The 23740-nt window shown below is 37.5% G+C and overlaps 1 protein-coding gene across 1 annotated transcript; it reads left to right on the forward strand.

Moving 5' to 3' along the window:
• Nucleotides 1–790: 790 nt before the first annotated feature.
• Nucleotides 791–11856, forward strand: LOC138698706 (zinc finger protein 239-like). Its single transcript, XM_069824898.1, has 4 exons — nt 791–1300; nt 1773–1847; nt 1931–2010; nt 7676–11856. Exons 1-4 carry the CDS (start codon nt 1283–1285, stop codon nt 8292–8294), a joined length of 792 nt encoding a protein of 263 aa, XP_069680999.1. The 5' UTR covers nt 791–1282; the 3' UTR covers nt 8295–11856.
• The last annotated feature ends 11884 nt before the right edge of the window (nt 11857–23740 follow it).

Consider the following 23740-nt stretch of genomic DNA (forward strand, 5'->3'; position numbering starts at 1 on the left):
CCGGGCTACAGTATTCTCGTGGCTCAAGTCACGTACACACAGAAAATCAAGAAGGAGAAAACAAAAAAAGCTGTTAATTAAAGCCGATCACAATAATAAATTAATCTCAAATGCAAAGTAATACAACGAATGCATTTGATCTCGACCTCACAGTACATGTATATACAAACACAATCTCGCGGAAAACTAACAAACGCAGAATGCATCAGCGCCATCTAGCAGAAAGAAGAAAGGGGTAAACAGACGCAAGCCAGATACACGCTCTCAGAAGAAAAATAAAATAGAAGAAAGAAGGGTGGAAATGGCAATAAATAATATAGAATAAAAAATGTATATATAAAGGATAACAAAGAATATGTGAAATATAACTAATTTAAAGAAAGGTAAAAGGAAACGGAATAGTGTGTAACCATACGCCACAACAGGAAACCCACTTGAATATTATTTATATTGCTAAAGAACGATAACAGAATATAAGTAACGTGAATATTATTTATATCGTTAAAGAACGATAACAGAATATAAATGATACATTGAATATTATTTATATCGCTAAAGAACGATTTAAAAATAAAATGAAAACTTGAACAAGGCCCGAACTTACAACCTTCGGATCACTATAAGCGAGCACTCTACCGCTGGTTTACGAGACCCAGATACGAAATAATTCCATAGTTCCGGAACTGCTTCTACAAACACATGCATCGTGTAACATCGCCGTGACCCGATGTGGACTTAGAAAATATTCGCTGTTCACGAGTGCGGCCGTTTTTTTCTTTGGGGGGGGGGGGGGAATTTTAGAACACGGACTGCGCCTACCAAATTATGTCTTAAAATACTAAAAAGAGCAGATTTGTCCGAGTTTGTCGAATGCGCATCATTATATTTACGAAAAGGCACTTTTCAGTGCCAATAATTTATTTTGTGTCCACAAGGTTGGAATTTTTAAGTAAGAGGAAAAGGGTGCAGTCCGTGTTCTGGAATTTATGCAACAATATAATGGACCATTTGTGGCAAGTATAATAAAATAAATATGCTTAAAGGTACTTATTCTTAATGCTTGTGCAAACTGTCATAAATGAAGTGAATTGGACACGGCTTCATGGAGCGCAACAGATGATTCACAGATTAGTGCGGGCTTTCAGTGAACTTTAATTAGTTGTGTTTTTAAATGAAATCGCTGTCATGAAGTATTCGAAGCGTAATTTAATTTTTAGTGTTAACTGTATAATTGATATGCATTGCTGTGTTGACTGGTAACGCAGCGAATGTCCTAACAAAGATGAATAATAGAGCGAAGGTGAGTGGGCCGTGCATGATACTAGCTACGCGATTAAAGAATACTGCACACCTACACGAAGATGGGTACGTATTCTGACGATATGTTTGAGGCCTTAGTGTTGCTTTTTCAGTAGATTACAGTCCAATATTTCGTAGTAAGTATTTGAGTTTAGAGTCGGACTTGACATTCTATAAGGTGCAAGGTTACATTTATGTTTATATTAATTAAATTTTCAACGTGTTCATATCATCGACATGTTGTCAGCCACTGTACACTCTAACAAAAAAATATTGACTCTTTCCTATTGCTGGAAGACGGGGGCCTGGTTGTTGCTTGCTACATAATTGTCAGTAATTTCTCTTGTGTATAACATTGAAAAAAAAACTTTTGTCAGTAAAAGTATGACATTCCTAGCGCAAATTGACACACATGGCACAAATGAATTTTTCGATGTCAGGTCCAGGGTGGTATTCGTGTGCTCTTGTCGCAGGGCGGAGCGCTTGTGAAGATCGAGCCGGACTCCGACTGCGAGGTGGCGCTTCCAGGGCCGAAGAACGAAGACGAGGTGAGTCTGCGTGCAAAGACAATTTCGGTTTGACCTCGCTGTATGACGACTCCTATGACTTGCTTCCTCTGTTTGTTTCTCAGGAATCGTGGGATGGCACGGCAGTAAAAGAGGAGATAAAAGTCGAAGTAATATTAGAAGAAGGAGAAACAGCAGTCACTATGTAAGCAGTTTCATTTGCATTCCTGTGCATTTATACATGGGTTGGATAAAAAGTAATGGCAACATTTCGACGTGGCTTTATTCACAGGGGTACAACATTTACGTACCTTCTATATAGTCGCCCCCCTTATTTATTACCTTTTGCCAAATGTTTGGAAGTCGTCGTATACCATCAGCGCGTCCATCTTTGTTGATGTTCAGTATTGACTGCCCTAAAGCACGGATAAGTTCATCTCTGGTATTGTACCGGGTCCCTCGCAGTGGTTCTTTCACTTTGGTGAAAAGATCGTAATCGCATGGATCATATCGGGCGAGTACGGTGGATGTTCCGCGTTTTCCGTCTGCCTTGGAGGTACAGCGTGGTGCAGTATTACCCCATCGATGTCATACGCCACAATGAACATCTCCTTCACAGCACTTTGTGTAGGGTACAATTTCTTTGGACGAGGAGAACCGGGATGCTTCCATTCATTTGATTGGCGTTTCAAGTTTGGTTCATACGAGCGAGTCCAGGTTTCATCCATAGCGACGATTCGTCCAAGAAAGTCGTCACCTTCCCTTTGGTACCGGTGCAACAAAGCCTTCCCGGAACGCTTTAACCCATCGTGCAACTGTGCGATATGGCAACGCTGCATCGCCACATGCTTCACGCAGTCCCTGAAAACATTCTTGTGCACTGTGACCTCGTGCCATTTCAATTTTGATCCAGGAACGTTGCTCTAGTTTTGTAAGGATGATCTTAGGGCTCTTGCACTATCCCTATGAAAGTGAACGTTCTACACACTGCAGTAGATTGATGGAGTACTGTCGCCGCTGGCTGCATTAACTCATCTAACAGTCCTTGTTCATGTCCACACAGCTGGCAGCTCTCGAACGCACCATCGTCACGTGACAGCAGTGTTGTCATTACTTTTTATCCAACCTATGTAAAATCTTTGTGACAGCACTGTCCATCACTATGGCAAGAAGAAATTAAGTTTGTTGGCATTGTTTGACTTACACAACCTACATACACATGCTATGTTAATATTATCTGTTAACTTCTCATCAATTCATGTTGTGACAGACTGGATCAACATATAAATGTAAGTTTTGTTCTACAAACAAATACACTGACAGCAACCACAAAACTTACCCTTGCTGCGTTGTCGAGCAGAAAGCTTCTGGGAGTTTGGAAACAGCAGGTTTCCTGTGACTCGGTCAACACCACGTAATGGTTAAAAATAATATAATCACAAAACATTTAATGTTTTCAGCTGTACCCTATGTATTTGTAATCTCTTTAATTTCTAGGTCATATCACGAGTACGGCATCTTTAGTTCACTGTTGGGAATCTTTGTTGTTGATATGTTTTGTCTATTATTTCATGGTAATTGGTATCGAGTCCAGCATTCGCCTTTATTTAACTGAAAATTAATTATATTTATTTGATCAAAACCACGGAAGAAAACTCAATCAAATTGATTGACACTGGCATCGAACCCGGGACTTCCCGATTGCGAGTCCAGTGCGTTACCACTGAGCCATCTCGCTCGGTTACATTTATCCTTGTGCAGTCAATATCATATAATAATTAAAAATAATATAATCACAAGATATTTATTCTTATGTGGTCGATGCCGTGATATAATCAACATTCATTATGTCGTAATTGCATGTTTCAGTACAGCCAGAGCCGTAGCTGGACACATGTTGCGAGAGGCTACTATTTTAAATTGCAATATTATGTAATAACGGTGACTGTAGGTAAAGACGTTAACAACTGCATCCATTTCTTTTGGTTACATGTTAAATTTCCTTAAAAGCATGTCCATATTCCGCTCTAGTATGTTGCTGGTGCTGCAGGTTCAGTGTGTGATGCAAATTTCATCCAAGGTACTGAATTCGTGTGTCTTATGTTCTTTTCTTTGCCAGTGAATGTCTTGACAAAGGTAGGCAATTTCATACTCAGGGACTGAAAATATGCCGTTTTCTGGAGGTCTATTTCTTCATTTTCAGCACTACAAATAACGTGTGTGTGTGTTCATCATTAGTGTTGAATCTCCTTTTCATATCACTTAATATTAACTCAGGATTGGATGGAAAAAACCTTAAAATGTCATTTGTCCATCAGATCGATCTCTTCTGCTTTTGCCCCAATGTTGTGGTTACTTGAGTGCAGTGTAAGATTCTGTATTCCTTTCAGCTGTAATTTTAATGCACGATTCAAATTCACAATTGAATCTTATGGACGAGGTTGGAACTTGTCAGCAGACTGCGACTTTTTCAGTAGAATTAAAACCGAATTTTTTTGGCTCTAACAGTAGTCAGTAAACCAGTGACTTCTGCTGCGTAGTAACCAATAATGTTTCCACTTACTTGTTTTTGTAATTTGTTTCGTTTTCACTTGTTCTAAAAAGAATGTCCTTGAAAGAAGATTACTTTGTATAGCATGAAACAGTGCTAAAAAATTGTCTAACTTTGGTAAGATTGTACAATAATTAAATACATAGTTATGGTTACAGGGTATGTATGTTCGTGTTTGAGTGGTTTTAACGTAAACCCTAGATACTGTTCTCTCGTGACTGCTACTCCATCACAATGTTAGATGAGAACTCTAAAGGTACTAAACCAAAGTCGACAAAAACTCCTAAATTCTAATCAATAAATATTTTGACATCCAAGGTAGTACAAGTTCCTGGCTTTTGAATTTATGACGTACCTAACTCCAATAGCAATACTCTTCTTGTTATGATATTTTAGTTTAATTAAAATATGTGTAATATATTCTGTAGAAAATTGAACAGTGAGGAATATTTTGATATTTATTTGTCAGGCAACTTTATGGTGGATCTTCACATTTCTGCTTTTCGATTCACCATCACTTAACTACATGCCCACATTTCACTCCTTTTATATTCTCTTACCAAGTATTTCCTGATTACTTCCTGTTCTTTTGTTTTCACTGAATTGCTATCTGTCCTTCCCTATCTATTCTCTCTCATACCTAGACTGTCTCCCTCTCATTTCTCGCTTTCCAATTACATATTGTATAATCCTTTCCTTAATTATTTGCATTATTTTTTTATTCACTATTCTCAAATCCACCTACTCTTAATCAATCTTTCCCAGCTATTTTCTCCTAAATTATTTGTCTACATTTCCATTTTCTCTATTTTACAACACTTACATCAAATATAATATACCTACTATTCTCTACTCTCTTTATTTATATACATATCCCTTTCTCTTCGCTCCCACTCCTAAATTCCCTTTTATATTGCCTTTTTCCGTAAACTTATATCTAGAATGCTCTTGCAGTTATAGTACTCTAGTGCTGCTCACAATATTGATTCACTACTAATTTCTCTGTCTGTTCAGATATTCGTTAACTTTAATTCTTATTTCTATGTCTCTCTTACCACACTCTTTACACTTTCTTCTGACACTTGACACTTTCTTCTCTACTTTTATTCTTTCATTTTTGCCACCCTTGACTTTCTTGCATTTTTCTTCCTCACTAATTCCACTGCCCTTTCTAAACCGTTCTTCATTTTGCCACTTGCCCTATCTATTCTGTCCTGACACTCACTAATATCTGCTGTTTCATTTCTCCCATGTCTTCCCTTTCATTTCTTCCATTTGTTTCTTCCTAACCTCAGGCACTTCCAGCTGTTTCCGTAATCCTTCGTCGGCAGTATCTGCTATCTGACTCGCACTTTGTTTTTTTTTTCTTTGTTTATTCTGGTCAGCTGTTTCGTTTCTGTAGCCGGCTTCAGATACACCATTGAACAGCATTATCTCGTCTCACCGTTGTTGAAATTTAGTGTCACCTGTATTTCTTTCTTCCTAGCATGTTGCCTTTCCTCCACTGATCTGTGTATATTATCACTTTCACCTTTGCTGCTTTCCTTGAACCTCCTGACTTTGCTCAGTTACAGTCCAAAATTCTGGTTTGCCACAATTCATTTCACAGTATTAGAGATTGTAAACATAATTAATTTTCAATTTGTCCTTATTCATGATTGCAAATGTTATTTGCTTCTAACTGTTTTCAGATATGGTAACAATAGTTTTCTTCTTCTTCTTCTTAGTCGGCCTGGTTGGCGCATTTGGTATAGTGCTGCCTTCTATGTCCGAGGTTGCGGGTTCGATCCCAGGCCAGGTCGATGGCACGTAAGTGTGCTTAAATGCGACAGACTCATGTCAGTAGATTTACTGGCATGTAAAAGAACTCCTGCGGGACAAAATTCCGGCACACCTGCGACGCTGATATAACCTCGGCAGTTGTGAGTGTCGTTAAATAAAACGTAACATTTTAACTTTTTAACATTATTTTTCTTCTTATTTCAAAACTAAAATCGTTTTCAAAACGCAATTTTGTTCCCCTCACATTTTTCACTCTGTTCTTAATCATTTCTTTCGCCCTTAAATTTTGAAATTTAACTGAAATTGTTGGAAATGTTCCCTTGCCCACTCTGTAAGCTGCTTCTGTGTGGTCATCTACGTCAACTTCGAAAAGCTCCCACACACTCTCCGGACTGCATACTCCGTACTCTCTTTAGTCCGAGAATTATCAGATTCTTCTTCCTCCGGCTACCTTCTAAATCTCTTTTTCCTTTTCCAGTTGGTTATTTAACTGTTGCATCTCTTCATTTCTTTTGTTGCTGTTCTCCATATTTGTCTTCAAATGCGTTACTGTCTGAAATCCTGTAACTGTACTTTTATTTCTTGATTGATCTTTATGAACCCTAATTTCAGTACTTCTCTCATCTCTTCGCTCTTCGGCCCCAGATTCAATTCAATTCCTCCCATTAATATCATCACTATGACTGCTCCAGTTGCTCATTTTAATTCTTTTTTCTCACCAATTTCCCGTCTTGTCTTTTCTTACAGTCAAAAATAAAGAAAGTTGCAAACAAGTAATGTCCAATTATTACTGAATGGAAAACCATTCCTAGCAATATTGTATGCAAATGTACCCCTGACCACTCACTGTTGTTGCGGATATTCATGATTGCGTTTCCTGTAAAGCACATTTCATCTGTGATTAAAAAGTTGCGCGAGTTGTTGAAGTCACCAACAAAAGTGTAGCCTACCTGTGGTTCATGGTGTCTCACGTCCGTAGTGATAAAGATGTTTCTTATCACATGTGCTGTCTTCTAGGATATTGTTGGTAGGTTAGTTTACATTATTTCATTTGTCGGGATTCCAGACCTCATCGAAGTTGCTTCAACACTATTCTTACTGAGATTCAAACTCGCATTTTTCACACTGTTATACGGCCATTTTTACTTTCTTCATCTATTTCACGTTTCTCTTTTGTAATATATAAATCCATGTTGCATATGGAAAGTGTAAGTAATTACCATGGTTACAAAAAACTGGGTGATGGTAATATAAGAAATTCACATTTCTTAACTGTCCAGTATCCTGAAAGAAGCCGAACTGCATTTTACGTGAAGCCAGTAACATAGATTCACAAACGTTACAGGGTAAGCTGCGCAAGTTGTTACAACACACAGGCAGTTCAAATGCCGCTCGTGATTATAGGACCAAAACATTAGCACTGGAACTGGAAAATAATACAAGTTTACTTTGGAAAGAAACGTTTTCTGTAATTAAAAATCAAATCTTGCTATTGTAAAGGACAGAAGTGTGACTGTGTTTTACTTTTCATTCGTAGCGATGACTCGAAGGACAGATTCTGCTGCGAAGTGTGCGGAAAGCAATGTCTGCAGAATTCGCACCTCCGGCGCCACCGACGCACCCACACCGGAGAAAAGCCCTTCAAGTGCGAAGACTGCGGCAAGGGCTTCACGCAGGGGGGCGACTTGAGCCGACACCGACGCACCCACACGGGGGACAAGCCCTACATGTGCGAAGTGTGCGGGAAGGGCTTCACCGAGAACTCGAAGCTGCTGAAGCACCGCAGGATTCACACCGGGGAGCGGCCCTTCAAGTGCGATGGCTGCGGCAAGTGCTTCACGCAGAGCGGCGACCTGGTCGTGCACACCCGCACGCACACGGGCGTGAGGCCCTTCGTGTGCGAAGTGTGCGGCAGGGGCTTCACGCTGAACAGCAACCTGGCGACGCACCGGCGCACGCACACCGGCGACCGGCCCTTCAAGTGCGACATCTGCGGCAAGCGCTTCAGCCTGAACGGCAACCTGCTGATCCACCGCCGCATGCACACGGGCGACCGCCCCCACAAGTGCGACGTGTGCGGCAAGGGCTTCGCTCTGCGATTCCGGCTGACCAATCACATGCGGGTGCACAGCAGCGTGGGTGCAGCACTTCTGTAACCTTGTCAGTGCTTGGGACTTAAATGTTGTCTTCCTCGCCTATATTCTTGGATTTGTACTGAATAGTCACTTAAACCAGTAAATTTTTAAGGTAATTTTTACACTGCCACATGTCAGTTGTGCGGCCGCCACTTACATTCCCACCAGCGCCCTGCTTTACAGTATTATTAACCCATCAAGTTCGTCCATTACTATTCCTGTTCTTCTTAGAGAATTTATTACGTTTCTCAGTATTGAAAAAGGAGAGTAATTCAGAAGTATGTACCTGGTACTTGCTGAATGAGTGAACAGCAAAAGAAAGAAAACTTGCATATACAGGGCGTTTCAAAAATAGAGGGCATAATTTCAAGTATGTATTCCCCATACGTAGACAATACAACGTGTCCGGAAATGCTTGGTTTCCGACTTATGGCCTTCAAAACAGTGATATTCACCGGAATGTTTGTAGGTGCCGTGACAGAAGATATTAACAGAGGACACTCCGACTGTTAATTTCGAGGCGAAGGGTACATTGAGTGTTGTGCTGTGCGACATGTACGGTAAGGAGGCGGACGGGAATGCTGCACTGGCTCATCGTTTGTACCAGAAGTACCCTGATCGATGGATAAGTAGAGGTGGCCCACGCTTGACCTCCACGCTCACCTGATTTGAACCCTATCGATGTCTACTTGTGGGGCTATTTAAAATCGATGGTGTATTCATCTCCATTGCCTGACATGGAAAACCTTCGGAATCGAATTGTGGTTGTAAGGAAAAACGCAATACTCCTGGAATTTGAGATCGTGTTCGCAGAGCCATGAGGCATCGATGTGAGGCCTGTATTCAAGCAGGAGGTGAACATTTTGAACATCTGCTGTAAAGGCAACTACCTGCGAGAAGAAAACGTTCCGGTGAATATCACTGTTTTGAAGGCCATAACTCGGAAACCAAGCATTTCCGGACACATGTTGTAATGAACTTTTCTATTATCTACATATGGGCAATACATACTTGAAATTATGCCCTCTATTTTTGAAACACCCTTTATAAAATAATAATAAATTGTTTTAATTTATTGTAATATATATTTGACGTTCCACAACTTTATGTACCCAACCGTGAATACATAAGTGACTTCAGATACGTAGAGAATGATTTAACCTACCTACCAAGCACGAAAAGTCGTTATAAAGTGATTTTATTGTTACAAATTAATTACATGATCCATCATACTTTGCAGTCTTAATATTTTATAAATTTAACAGGTTATATTATAAGTGTGAACGACAATTCAGTATCCAGGTGAGCAAATCTTCCTCTGCTTTCCACAACAATGTAAATAATGCGGTTATTATTCTATGATGAGCAGTAATTTGGATCAAAACTCATCAATCCGATACAGGGCTAAGCTAAAAGTTCTCTCCGACTGTAAACATATGTTACTCACGTTTAATGTAATTCATATGCATACAGAATGCATTTGTACAGAAGAAAAGAAAAAAAATACAAAAATAAAACATTCAACAAATGTTTTCACGTTGAAAATGGGTCACAGCTTGCCATCTCTCCGCAGTATGCGGAACCCAAATCACGCAAAGTGAAGCAGGTAGGCATTAGACACACACACAAATGTTTTCACGATAAATTAAAAACAAACGCAAATAAAGTTGTTACCAATACATTTTAAATAAATGTTATCTTGGAAAGAACGCATTTCATACTTCAAATCTTTCTGTGCATACGCACTGCATGCACGTCACTTGTCTTGCTTAATCTGCCGTTCACAATATTAATAGCACACGTCAGCAAATGAACTGCATTTTGTACGACACTGCGCGGTTTGTTATCACTATTAACTTCTTCATTCTGCGCTGATTTCGTCATCCCTATCGTCGTTGCCCAGACATTCCATTCTCTTCTTCATACATAATCATCCTGATTAGAGATTCTACTCTTTTTGAAGCTCCTTTCAACAAGAGAGGGTGATATGCGTGCCCGTGTATCCATTGAAAATATAAGAGGCACTTGATTCTGACATATGTAGGCCTACTACTAATCAAACGCCACTTAACAGTGTTAAGAATTGAATAATGGCATGTGTTACTACCTTAGGAATTGCGCGGAAGGAAAAGTGGACAATTGCCGACTTCATTTCGAATAAGCCGCGCACCCGTGTATATTTCGGGGAAAAAGTGCGCGGAGTATTCGAGAAATTACAGCACGACTCCAAACATGCAGCACAGCATGGTCTGTGACTGAACCTTCCACAAAAGAAAGATCATTGCCTTATCAGTACCAGCACGATCAATCTGTTTGGTACTCAGCTGTGCAAATGTGGTGGTACACTGTACCGTTGGAAGATGAAATGGGGACTATCCTCTTCAGCTGTAGCAGGAGGTAAATGCCATGTGTTTGAAAAAGAAGGGGCCCTACACCTTGCAAGTCAGTCACGCAGGTATATCCGACATGTTAATATTCCCCGAAAGGTAGAAGGCGACATCATCACTAAACATTAAAGATTCTGCATAACCATTGGTTTGCATACTCGCCCAAACAGAATGTTGTCGTCTGACAGCATTGGCATTCGGTAGGGCTGAAATCTGCCACACCGTGTTCTAAGCTGCATATGGCCTCTGATGCTTGCACACACCCACTAAGAAACGGCCAATTGACTTTCCTTAAATTTAGAATACTGACCACTTGCAAATAGAATGTCTGCTGGGTGGATCTCCCGGATACTTGGTTCAAATAACAGCTCTGCAAAGGTGAAAATCCAGGACACAAAAAGTTCTCCTGTCTTCCATGGCAGCCATTTTCTCTAATGTCACTGTAGTGGCCAACATTGTATGCTACGGCCTAGGGTAGGTCAACATAAACTTGAGAGTTTCTGCTTCTGTCAGTACCAACGTAAAATACATGAAGCTATTGCAAGTTCCCTGCAGCATGTACTTTATTAAACTGAAATATTCCGCAATAACGATTGAGTTACAAATTAAAATTGTAATAAATCAAGAAAGTGTATGGATTGTATAGCTCTGCAGTGGATTGGGGCAGGTCCTTTGCTTTATGTTCCCACCATTGCAGTACCATGTTGAATTATATGAGCCTTGCCAGTTGTCTCTGCGATTTATCTTTTAGAGGTTACTCATTTGTTTTTAAATTCCGACAAGCACTCTATGTTTTCAACTTGAAGTGTCATGCAGAACATGCATTTGTACTCAGCGGAAAGTTTAGAAATGGCGAAACGGAGATGTTATCAATTGAGACAGAATGAAATAATTTTATGTACAGTATAACCACTACTATCATTTTAATGGATGGGACACAGTGAACAGATACTCGAAGTGGATGTTTAAAACGTGAGTCAGTTTTCTTTGCAGTCTCTTGAACTAAAATTCAGTTGGAGCCACTGATTTTGACATATGATGGTAATGCCCAGTCAACAAGCCACTTTTTCCCTGTATGAATGAGTTTCGATAACATTCTCCATGTTGTTTTCCTCTGCTTCGCTCATATCGTTGTTATGAACCACAGTACTTACAGTCAGATGGAGTTTATTAAATCTACATACTTAGACTTCAACGTCGGCCGTGCTTCAACAAACAAAATTTGATAACACAATCTCAAGAGGAAAAATGGAACTCTCTGCATCATAATCCACAGTTAATTCCCGATTTACCACGAAAATCGTCTCTAGCTGCATTTAGATTGGCAACAGGCCATGATTGTTTGGCCAAACACCTGCATAGAATTGGAATATATCAGTCCCCTAACTGCCCATTGTGCAACTCAAACCAAGAAATGGATTCGGAACACCTCAAAATCTGTGCTTCAGTGGCTGGCCATGATAATATCTTTGAAAAATATTGGAGTGCAAGAGGTCAAATGACTTCATTGTCAAATGCCTGGCGTTAGAAAACAACAACAACAACTTTAATTTAAACCGTTAACTTGAATGAAAGTTATTCTTGTGTTTATTGTTTATATTCTAACACAAAGATTGTTTGATCTGTTTTATTTCTACTACTTCATAGGTCTAAATAATAATGATTGAGAACTATGCTAATATCCAGTTGCAAAATAAAAAATAAATGACAGTGTCATTAAGGTGTCCTCTGATAGGACTCCAGCTGTACTGAATTTGATCGAAATAAAAATTACCTAATAAATATTGAAGACTAAAAGTTAAAAAATTATTTACAAAAAAAAAAAAAAGCTGATAAGTCCAGGACACTTTCTCAACAAAACTAAGATATAGCTCATGTTACGGCCAAGAAAATTATTAGAATGCTTAAGAGGATTACAACACATAGCCTACTTAACCGTAAAACCAAATAACAAAATAGACTGGATTACGTGGATTTCTTTGAGAGCATTTTGAACTTTAAAACTGCTCTCCTGAAGACACAGAGATGGGCTTATGTTTATCCCCTGAGGCCTCATTTGTGTGTAAACTAAAAACAAAAATATGACATTTAAACTGCCACAACTGCAGTTTCATTCCTTGGACTGGTTATGAATTCAGAATTTTTTATTTCCTTGTGATTTTTCCCCTTTTTAAGTAATCCCGATTTTTTTTAGTCCTAAATTCATACTGATGTTATGAGTTACTCAGGAGTGTTAAATATTAGCCATTATTTCAGTTAAATAGAAGTGGACTAGTAAATCCAATATTTTGTTCATGAGTTTTTCAAGATGTCGATAAATCCTGTTCTTTGATTATGCTCACGAGAAAATAATTAATACACTCCCAAATTTTATAGTTTGTAGAAGTCCATATTAATATAAAAATAAATGGGAAGGACGCTCAAAATTTCAGAAAATCATTTATTATTTATAAAAAAGAAAATTCTGAAAGTAAACAACAGAACAGCATGTAAGAAACTGTGAGTGAGAATAGTTTGAAAAAATTGGGTAAATTTTTGTTCTTAGTTAGGATAGGATGGGAAGAGAAAGTGAAATTATAAACTTTGCATTGCTGTAAGTTACAAATAAAATATTACCAAATATTCTCGAACAGTAGTACTGGACTCTCGCCTGTTTACCATCGAAAAGTGACTATGCTTCTATCTAATGGCTAGAAGTATTGATACACTTCTTGTGGCGTGCCGGGTTATGAAAGAAAAAATGGAGAGGTGTACATTTGATGTCAGTAAGAAAATGCTGAGCAATATTATAATTTGGGTCCACTTTGTTCACAATATTTTTAATTAATAAGAAGTTGCAAAGTTATTGGAATACAAATGAAATGATACAATTCTCATATTTCAAATGTAATTATGATTTAGTTGTGCATGACTTTAGCAGCTTTCATACATCACTTACTTCGTTTCCTAGCTATGTGGTTATCCTTTTATTTTTGATATAACATTTATTAGCACATTGAAATATTTATCAATAAAGATACTGGCACACCACTGCTAACGGAAATGTTAACAGGCAGCACTACCATTTTAATTAGCACTTTTTACACCAATTCCAGTTCAACAAAGAGCATTATCATGTTTTTAAAAACATCAGAACATAATTTTGGCTTAGGAGATAAATATTCTTAGGGAAAACCATTTTTTAATCTTTACAGCGGTTTTTTTCTTCTTCCGATGTGTGTTGTTTGAACTAGCTATATGAAGAAAGATTTCGACAAGTTTCGTGATTCATTCTGCTATACACCCAACCTGCAATATAAGCTCTTGCAATACGTATTATTCATTTGTATGCTGTAGCCTATATTTTTGCCATCATTAACAGCTTCATCAAAATAGGAGACATCTATAATGCCTGACTGCAAAAATTCAGTTTAGCTGCCTCTATATCCCCTTTCTTGAATAACAATTTGTCTTGAAAGTCTAGGGTTAGGCAAATTATTTTATCTGAATAACTACCTGAATCACTTATTACGAAAAACATGAATCCACTTTCTTCATAAAATCAGTAATTCATATTTTTATGTTACGCATCCCAAGGCGCATCTATTTGGTTAAAAAAAGTGAAGACTTTCATTTTTTATACTGAGAAACTATGAAGAAATTGTATTTTGTATTAAGAAAGTAAAGTAGATTCATGCAGTTTAGTAGTTGTTGAGTTAACTTAGTGCATTAGTAATGACATAATTATCTATCTATGTAATTCATATGAGAACACTGCCCCCCCCCCAAACTTGTCTGAACTCTTCTTTCTTTCTATTGACGTAACTTTGTGTGCTTAAATTTATGAATTAATGTCTTCAGATCATGTGTCTGGACTATAATATTTATTTTAAGTTTCTGAATGTATAAGAATTTCTATACCTCATTTGAGAAATGGAAGCACTGTAATGTTTCTTTTGTAACAGCCTGTACTCATGTGTTAGAAGTCTGCAGGTGATCAGGCCGCCACTTAGAGATGTAGAAATAACATATGCACAACAATGCAGAAAAAAGAAAAGTGATCCTGGTATAACGTGTAAACTTAAATAAAATACAGGGTGGACCGCTCGAATGTACCTAATTTCAATTGTATGTGACTAGTGAACGGTTGAAGATAGAACCTTACGGTAACGTTTATATGAAAGGAAAACTCAACAAGTTTCGAATCCTATCGGTAGATGGTGTGCAGACATGGTTTCTTTTCGTAGATTGTATCGATTGTCATAATAGCGACACTGCAGATGAAAGCGCAACCTGTGTTGTGGTGTGCGGAGTTTAAATCAATTGTTAGAGTTCAAAAGGGAGTATCGACGAGTGTTTAACCATGATGCTCCAACTGCTAAAAGCATTAAGAAGTGGCACGATACATTTTTAGCTACAAGATCGGTGTTGAAGAAGCATGGTGGTGGTCGTAAAACATCCGACGTAATGGTTGCTAATGTTCAAGCCACGTATGAGCGAAGCCCGCGGAAGTCATTAAGAAGAGCTTCGCGGGAACTTCAAGCACCAAAATCAACATTGCAACGAATTGTCCACGAACGTCTCAAACTGTACGCATACAAAGTGCAGTTAATGCAACGTCTGGAGCCGGATGACAAACCCAAACGAGTGGAATTCGCCAATACGATTTCTTTCTCTGGGGCTACGTCAAAGATAAAGTGTACGCCACCCCTTCAGAGACCTTCGTGATCTTCGGGAGCGCATCATAGAGGCTATTGAGAGCGTTCCAGAAGACATGCTCCAACGTGCTTGGCAAGAAATCGTTCATCTCCTCGATATCGTCACAGTGACAGCTGGAGCTCACGTAGAGATACGGTGATGTGCATATCGAAACTTGTTGAGTTTTCCTTTCGTACATACGTTACTGTAGGTGTCTATTTTCAACCGTTTACCAGTCACATACAATTGAAATTAGGTACACCCTGTAATTAGAGTTTACATTTCATATAATATCTTCAGGAAGGTAAGCTTCATATAAAATAGTTTCTGTTAGCACTGTTATGTAGTTTTATTGATTCATGCATATGCTTTTGTATGAGAGAAAAAAAAAGGAGCTTGTTTTAAGTTATGCCCTATTATAATTTGTAGTTGATTTACAGTTCAAGCCCTATACAACTCGGTCCGAAACATCGCGGATATGGTTGTAACTCTGTAAGAAACATGCCCCCGAAAATACCTTTATTAAATGATCTTATTCCGATATACTGTACCACGGTAAAGCTATAACAGGAAGAGGAGGTAAATTATGTCCCCCATAACTCCCCTTATATGGTGATTCCATGGTTTTGCTTCCCCCCCCCCCCCGAAGGAAATGGTTCTTTCTCCGTCTATGATGTAATTACATGGTATAGGATAGGAGTACGATATCTTCCGTCGTTTCTGTCTGTCTGTAAGAGAGCCCGCAGCCTCATCGATGCAAGATCTAATACTTTTCTCTGGGACCTTCGCGGCTCTTTCATTGTGCTTTGATTTTGAACCATTTTTCGTAAGAAAAGCTGTTAAATTCTGTTAAGGAATAGCTGTTCTCTTCAGTCCGTTATTAAAAACCAAGTATTAAAAATTAACAGGTTTACGGCTGATCTGAAACTTCGATATACTTTTCCGATTATCTAAAGTGATCTGAATATATTCTGTAATTTTTACAGATACTTTGTCATAATTTTTACGTTTTGCCTGGAACTCTAGGCCCTGTCTTTTACATCTATTTACCCATATGGGTATGGCGCACCTAAAAGACAGAAGCAAATAACTGTAGTAGTAGAAGCAGTATAATAATAATAATAATAATAATAATAATAATAATAATAATAATAATAATCATCATCATCATCATCATCATCTTGTAACAGAAAAGTAATATTCTATAAGACTACTCCCTATCTCTATCTTTTGGGAATCTGAAGAAAGAGTTAGCAACTTTTGCCAAGCGTACTGTTTGCAGAACACAGAACAAACAATTAATTACACATTTAACTGATATTGTGTGCAACAATAATGAGAATAATCCCTTACGACATCACGTGTTGAAGAACGAAACTCACATCACAGTTCACCGCGCTATGCTTTACGTTCTAGATGGTATTCAACGATCAGTTTGTCGAAATATCACAGGTGCGGACTGCCTTATCAGAAACACACAACTTTATGAAGGTTTGAACATCAGCTTATTTAGTGACGTTATAAAGTTAGAGAGATCAATCTTTCTCCATTCCTCAAGATCTCATATCAATCCATTGATAAGAAAACTCTTTTCTAATACTTGATTTTTTATTTTATTTATTTTGTGTAATGCTCATTTTATTTTGTTCAAGTTGCTAATCTCTATCTCTGATGGAGTTCTTGTCTTAATTTCTCTCTTTGTTACATATTTGTACCATTTGTTTTGTTCTCCTGTTACAAGAGGACTCTTGTCCTGTTATTCTCATTGTAAAAAGGCAAGGGTCCTTGTGCCCTGGTATACTTAAAATAAATGTTATGCTGAAAAAAAAATGCCTTACGTCATACACGCTGCCTACAATCTCTGCCGCTAGATAGCACTGGCGAGTCATTCGTCAATTTTACCGTGAACCCTAGATCATAGAAGTATACTTCTAGTCGAATATTACTGTTGAAAAGTATTTTATGTTACATAATTATGTAGAAGTCTCGGCGCGTTGCAATAATGACTAAATAGAGTAATGAAAAATATTTTTCATTTAACAGCTGGAGCTCACGTAGGCCTCAACTTTAATAGTAAATCACCTTTGGACTTTGGAGTCTCAACAACGGTTGAGTTGCCAAACTTACCTTTCCCACGTGGCGAGTGCTTAATAGCTCTCTTGGTGACATTTATTGTGCACACAATGTAAGCATTGGTACGTTTCGTCTTTGATTCTCTGTCTATTTTTGTATTGTTTTCTTATCTTCGCGTCAATTGTCAATAAATGTTTTAACGTCAATAATAGCGTTCATTAACTGATAGCGTGGTAGTCCATATTGGCAACATAGCACTGTAGTTCCAAGCTCGGCCGCTTAACTGTCATGTCCCAGCTTTCAAAAAAAAAAAAACAAAAACAAAAAAACAAGTATAACTAGACTAGTTTTTCGTCTTTCCTGAAAAATCAAATTTTTTGATAAAGTGCAGTTTGATTGTAGGCGACTCAGTTATTCGATATTATTATTATTATTATTATTATTATTATTATTATTATTATTCGCATAACTTCAATTTGTTCTTCTCATAATGATGCATTAGGCCATATTCTCCTTTCCGTTTGTTTCTCACCAGCATGTGTTTTACAGGAAGACTAATATTACAACGAACTGTGACCATATTAATAATGCAGCGACCTAAAAACTTCGAATACAAGTCTGAAGGTGAATTAAATCGAGAAGTAAGCAGACCAGTTGTCTTATATCAGGTCAAAGAATCTGGGCATTAAGTTTAATAAATATATTTTCGGACGAACAGCGGGAGTTCAGATAAATCAGTGAACTTCATTATACAGGGTGGCTCTCATAAAGTGTTACAAGTTAATATCTCTTAAATGAATAGATAAAAGCGAATGCTTTGTCTTCTAATTGTATTGGGGGAAGGGGTCTCCAAACTGTGGTACGGGAAATATTTCCCCGGAGCCCCTTTAGGGGACGCCGGGGTGCATCTTCAGATTTTTAAATGAAACCATGGAATTTTTTTAAAAATATGTTTGTTCCCCTCAGTAAACTAAGCAATTTTTATTGAAACATTTTTTTTTTTATAAATTGTTGAGCAGTTACAGGGTGTTTTCATTGAAGAATACAGTAGTAGAAAAGATTACAAAATTAATAAGGAAATTAATAAATACCAAGGTATTTACTTTACATTATGTCATTGAGCTCAAAGCAGCCTCCATTAATATCTAAGCACTTGGTAATTCTTGTGGAAAGGTTTTCTCTAACAACATACAGGAGATAATAGTGCGTCAAGCTTAATTTATTCGACGTTTCATATAATTTTTTGTTGTAGGTAGTGTAAACATGACTTCTTATAGTTCAGTGGTATTATGTTGGGTGAGCGAGGTGCCATGCAACGAGTCCAGCACGTCCAATCCACCTGTCACCAAATTTCTCATTTACGTGTATGTATTGCAAAATGTGGTGGTGCGCCATCCTCCTGATACCACATTTCTCTTCTCGAATTCAAAGCAATGTTTTCTAAAAGAGGAGGTAATTCGTGGTTGAGAAAATGGCAATGTGAGTCAGCAGTAACCGATGACATAGTTACCAAGGATTTCACACGAAACATTCAGTGACCAACGATGCTGAAAAGACACAATTCTCATCGATTTCAGGTGTCCCATAATGCATATTATGCCTGTTAACATGTACAGTGTTTGAGAATATCGCTTCATCTGAAAATAATGTTTGCCAAGAACGAACCATTCTCTGTAATAGCATCACGTAGCCACTAAAAAAAAAACACAACTCAAAGCTGAAAATCTCTGTGTGAGATCAGTGGCGAGCCAGACGAATTATTTTATTTTGGGTGCGCCAGATATGCAGGGTTTAGAAACTACCTGACTCATCTCCTGACAATGCCGCTGCCGTCAACTCTCTTGAAACTCATTCTCGGAAGTCTTATTTAATAACATGCAAAATTATGACAATCAATCATGGAAAGTATGTCTATACAAACGCTTCATAAGGTGGACTGGAGCAGTCGAGATTTCCTAGCAACGAATCTGTCGATCGCTGATGATGGGTCCTTCAACAAATCCCAACTTTTCTCCCTCTCAGTGGATAGAATTGCCAGATTACAAAGCCTTGTGCTTGACATGATTGTCGAATTTTTCTTCGCTTCAGAGTTTTGAAAAGTTTTATATCATTAATGAAGGACGAACATTTCCTAATATCCATTTTTGGAGACTGAGGTACTTCCAATAATGAATTTGCAAGAGCAAGAATATCGTCTAAACATACCAAATAAAATAAGTTGTCAAATTTTTCTAGCTGATGTAACAATTCAATAGCCTCCACAGCTTCCTTCTTTTTATCGCTGCCAGACAATTTTTAGGCCCAACCCAACACAGTTGAATTGGTTCTTGAAGAAATGAACGCATTTTTTACTTCTTACCTTAATGCTATCGACTGTAACTATTGCTCTGGATCCATGGTTTAGTTTTAATGTTGAGTATTTTCCATAAAAAACGCAAAGATTTGCATACTTTTGGGTGAGCCTGGTCCCACCTGGCTACACCAGCGAATAGGGATTATAAAGAATGGACACTGTGCAAATTTTCCTGTGTTTTGTTTCTCTGTGCGCCAGCGGTTAGTTCCACTTTCAAGCGCTAGAGGTAGTGTAATCGAGCATACGCTAAGATAATAATTGAGAATAGGGTTGAGACACAGGATCCAAACATGGCCTACCTTATTGCATAATCCAGTAACGCTTTGCTTCAAATAAATTCAAGTTAACAGCTTTTCCTTATTTCTCAGTGGCAAACTAGTTGTAATAATAATATTTTATATTTCAGATATAATAAATTATATTATAAAATAATATAATACATTATAAAATTAAGTATCGAATTCGTTTAATATTTGTATAATATAATACAGATATATGGTTTTACTTCTCGTAAGAGTTTTGTTTTTCCATTTTCAGCGCTATCAAATCATTACATATTTTAATTGTTGTTGGGGTCAACGTCTGAACTCTCATTATAAAGGAACTCTAGAGTCTAGACATTACAGTTAATGAAGGATTTATTATTTTATGGATCCAATTTATTTTATTTGAGTACATAATGTACCTAGATGCAAAGACGTTTTATAGTTTAGATGTACTAATTGTATGTGTTATATTTCCGCTGTGTCGACTGCTAGCTGGTGTGATGTCAGCGCCAACTCTAGGGAGAAAGCAGAATCTCACGCTTTAGCTGGCTTGAAGGTCATTGAAATCAGTCCGGCTACATCAAAGGTACCGACGCGAAGTGTCCATTCTTTATAATCCCTATTCGCTGGCTACACCACTGTGTGAACACATATGATAAGGATGGTAATGGTGATGCTTCAGTATCCGATGCACTGAAGTGCGGCTAATCCCACTTTGACTTATTTATGGATTTACTTCTACAGCGGCGAGAATATTGATAGCATCTTCATCATTCACTTTTCATTTCACCTTCAAGCGGCGATTCTTGTTCTTTACACTTCCATTGTTACGCAGCCGTGTTTCCAGTCGTTTGAATTTATTTCATGTCACACGTTTGCATCCCATATCTTTCACTAAACACTACCGCTGCAATTCTATAGTTTCTTTTGCATTCACCTAGCACTAACATCATATTTGCTTTCTCATCATAAACTGCCATATTTCTGAATCTAGAAGAGCCACGCTAAACAATAACGTGGCCAGCCACATATTTTGAGAGTTGAGGTGGCTTTGAAATCATAATACTGAAATAAATGGAACTGAAATTTTTTAAAAAAGATTTACTATGTGTTTAGATGTTAATTAAGGTTATTTTGAGCAATTAATAAAATTATGTAAAGTTATAGCGTGGCTTATTATTTATCTGTATCGGATATGTCTAGTTTCAAACACCCTATACCATTTCAGAATTTCAGTATAGGAAAAAATCCTTTAAATAAAAGTTACTTAATTTGTTTAGAACAATCAAAATATCTAAAAGTTTATATCATCGTTCCATTTAAAATTCTGAAGTTACTCCCCCGGAACCCCATTTTGGGGCACGATGAAATGTCATGAAGACCTCGCCTCCTCCGAAAACTGTACGATCAGCCAACATTTAGTTACATCGATTCATTTAAGAAATATTAGCTCGTAACCTTTATGTGGCCCGCCTTGTATACTAGGAACAACGTAATATTTCTACCTATTGTGCTAGGTAGAAAAAAATCACAGTATTTCATATGAAACATCTTTACGCCCCTATGTCAAGTTAATAAAATTCGGCTGCGTTCGTCCGAAAGTCACGTTAATTGTGCGTGTTTCGATGTTCATACCCTGCGAAGCTATTAGAGCATTCCACATTAAGAAAAGAGAATTGGTTTATGGGCCTTGCCTAGTAGGTTAAATTGTAACAAAACTAACACAATTCCATTTAAATCCTGCCCAAATTCAATCTTGCAAATTTCAAGCACAATAATTAACAATAGGTCCCTAATAGAAACAACAATGAAATTTCTTGGCTTACAAATCGATATTGTGTTAAATTGAAAAAATCATAGTAAAGAAATTACCGTACCCCCAAACTAAATTCAGCATGTTTTGCTATTAGATCTATACAAAAGATAGTAAATAGCAATACTTAAAAAAAAAAAACAATATACTTTGCATACTTCCACTCAGTAATAAATTTTGGAATAATATTCTGGGGAAATTCCACAGATGGTAACAGTATATTCCTACTACAAACAAAAAAAAAAAAAAAACAATCATTAGAATAATAGTGGGTGCGAAATCTAGGGAATCGTGTAGGACCATTTAAAACACCTACAAATATTGTCCATGGCTTGTTAGTATATTTTTTTCATTAATAAACTTGCTCGTATGTAATCGTGAAAATTTTGTAACTACTATAATTCAAGAGTTCATAGTATACAGTAAATACGAGTTAAAAATGACTTTCATACTCCATCAAGTCTATCGTGCAATCAAAAAGGAGTGCGTTATATGGGAATGAAATGTTTAATAGCCTCCCTATGGATATAAAAAATCAAACTCAAAAATAAGTAGGCCTACCTAATTTCTCACATCATCTATTATCTTGGTGTTTTCATGACATTCAACAACACTTCATGAATATTTGTCTTGTATTAAGTATTGATACTATTTTTTTAACAACAGAGACACTTGAGAATAACGGCAATTACAGCTCCTGGATATGCAGCTGCTATTTGAAAGGGGTGCCCCATTTACTATTAAGTTTGAAGAGACACTGGACTGTGTTCGGTAAATCTGAAAAAAAAATCAAGGTCGTCCATTAAGTTTCTTTGCTGTTGTTGACCAAGCCAAGCTGTATACAATGAGGTAACCTATGTCTGAACATAAGAAGAAGGACATGATAGATTTATTGCCCTTTATTTCTCCCAGCCGGCACCCTCTCTTTAAAAAACTTGCCTGTGACAGTGAATACCAGATTAGGACAACAACATTAATGAACAGTGACGATGAAGCAATCTATGACTTCTAGCTTATTGACGCTGCCTGGTTTTTTCTTTGCTTTATATAAATATTCATTTTCAGTGCAGAACATTGTAAGTCCATTTTAATTTGTTCTTTCTTAATTTATTCAGAATACATTACCTGCAATATAATTATTTTTTATTATTGATATAATTATGTGCTGATGTAATAGATATGTAACTATGCCGACAAGTTGTCTGTGCATCTTTTTTAGACTTTATATTTTTAATTTTCACAAACATCCCATTTTCTTAATATCACTCTTTTGGACTTGCACCTCTTCTGCTCTGCACCTCTCATATCAGGGCTTCTAGCTATGCCAGCTATGAGACAGAATAAATTGGTAGTGTGAGAACAAGTGTCGGATTCTAGGGCTGTCATTGGCTGGTGGATGATGATGATGACGACACTTGCCCCCCCATCTAGTTTCTTCAATTTAAAAATATCTGGTAGCTGCGATGGCTGAGAATCAGAACAAAATCGCGCGCAGTGGGTCTGAGGACGACACTGCTCCAATCAGAGCCGCTCTGCTCGGCGTCCCATACGCATAGGCTATTCAATCCAACCATTACCTACCTGAAGCTTTCGAGTAAATAACTGTTTACGTAGGCGAGTTACGAGCCTCTCGCACAACCGTTAACAAGCATAAACACATCATAAATTATTATTATTATTATTATTATTATTATTATTATTATTATTATTATTATTATTATTATTATTATGCAGTAGAAGAGGAAATGTTCGTAGAACAGTTAGTAGAATCGTGATCTCATGACTTCACGTTCAGTTCGCATTCCATCTTGGATTTTTTTTCCCCTTGCTGGCCTGGAGTGCTGACAAGAGCATTTGTGGCATCCAAATCAAAATAAAAATGGAAAGAATTCTTCAAG

This window comes from Periplaneta americana, chromosome 4 (genome assembly GCF_040183065.1).
Source record: "Periplaneta americana isolate PAMFEO1 chromosome 4, P.americana_PAMFEO1_priV1, whole genome shotgun sequence".
Taxonomy (NCBI): Eukaryota; Metazoa; Arthropoda; class Insecta; order Blattodea; family Blattidae; genus Periplaneta; species Periplaneta americana.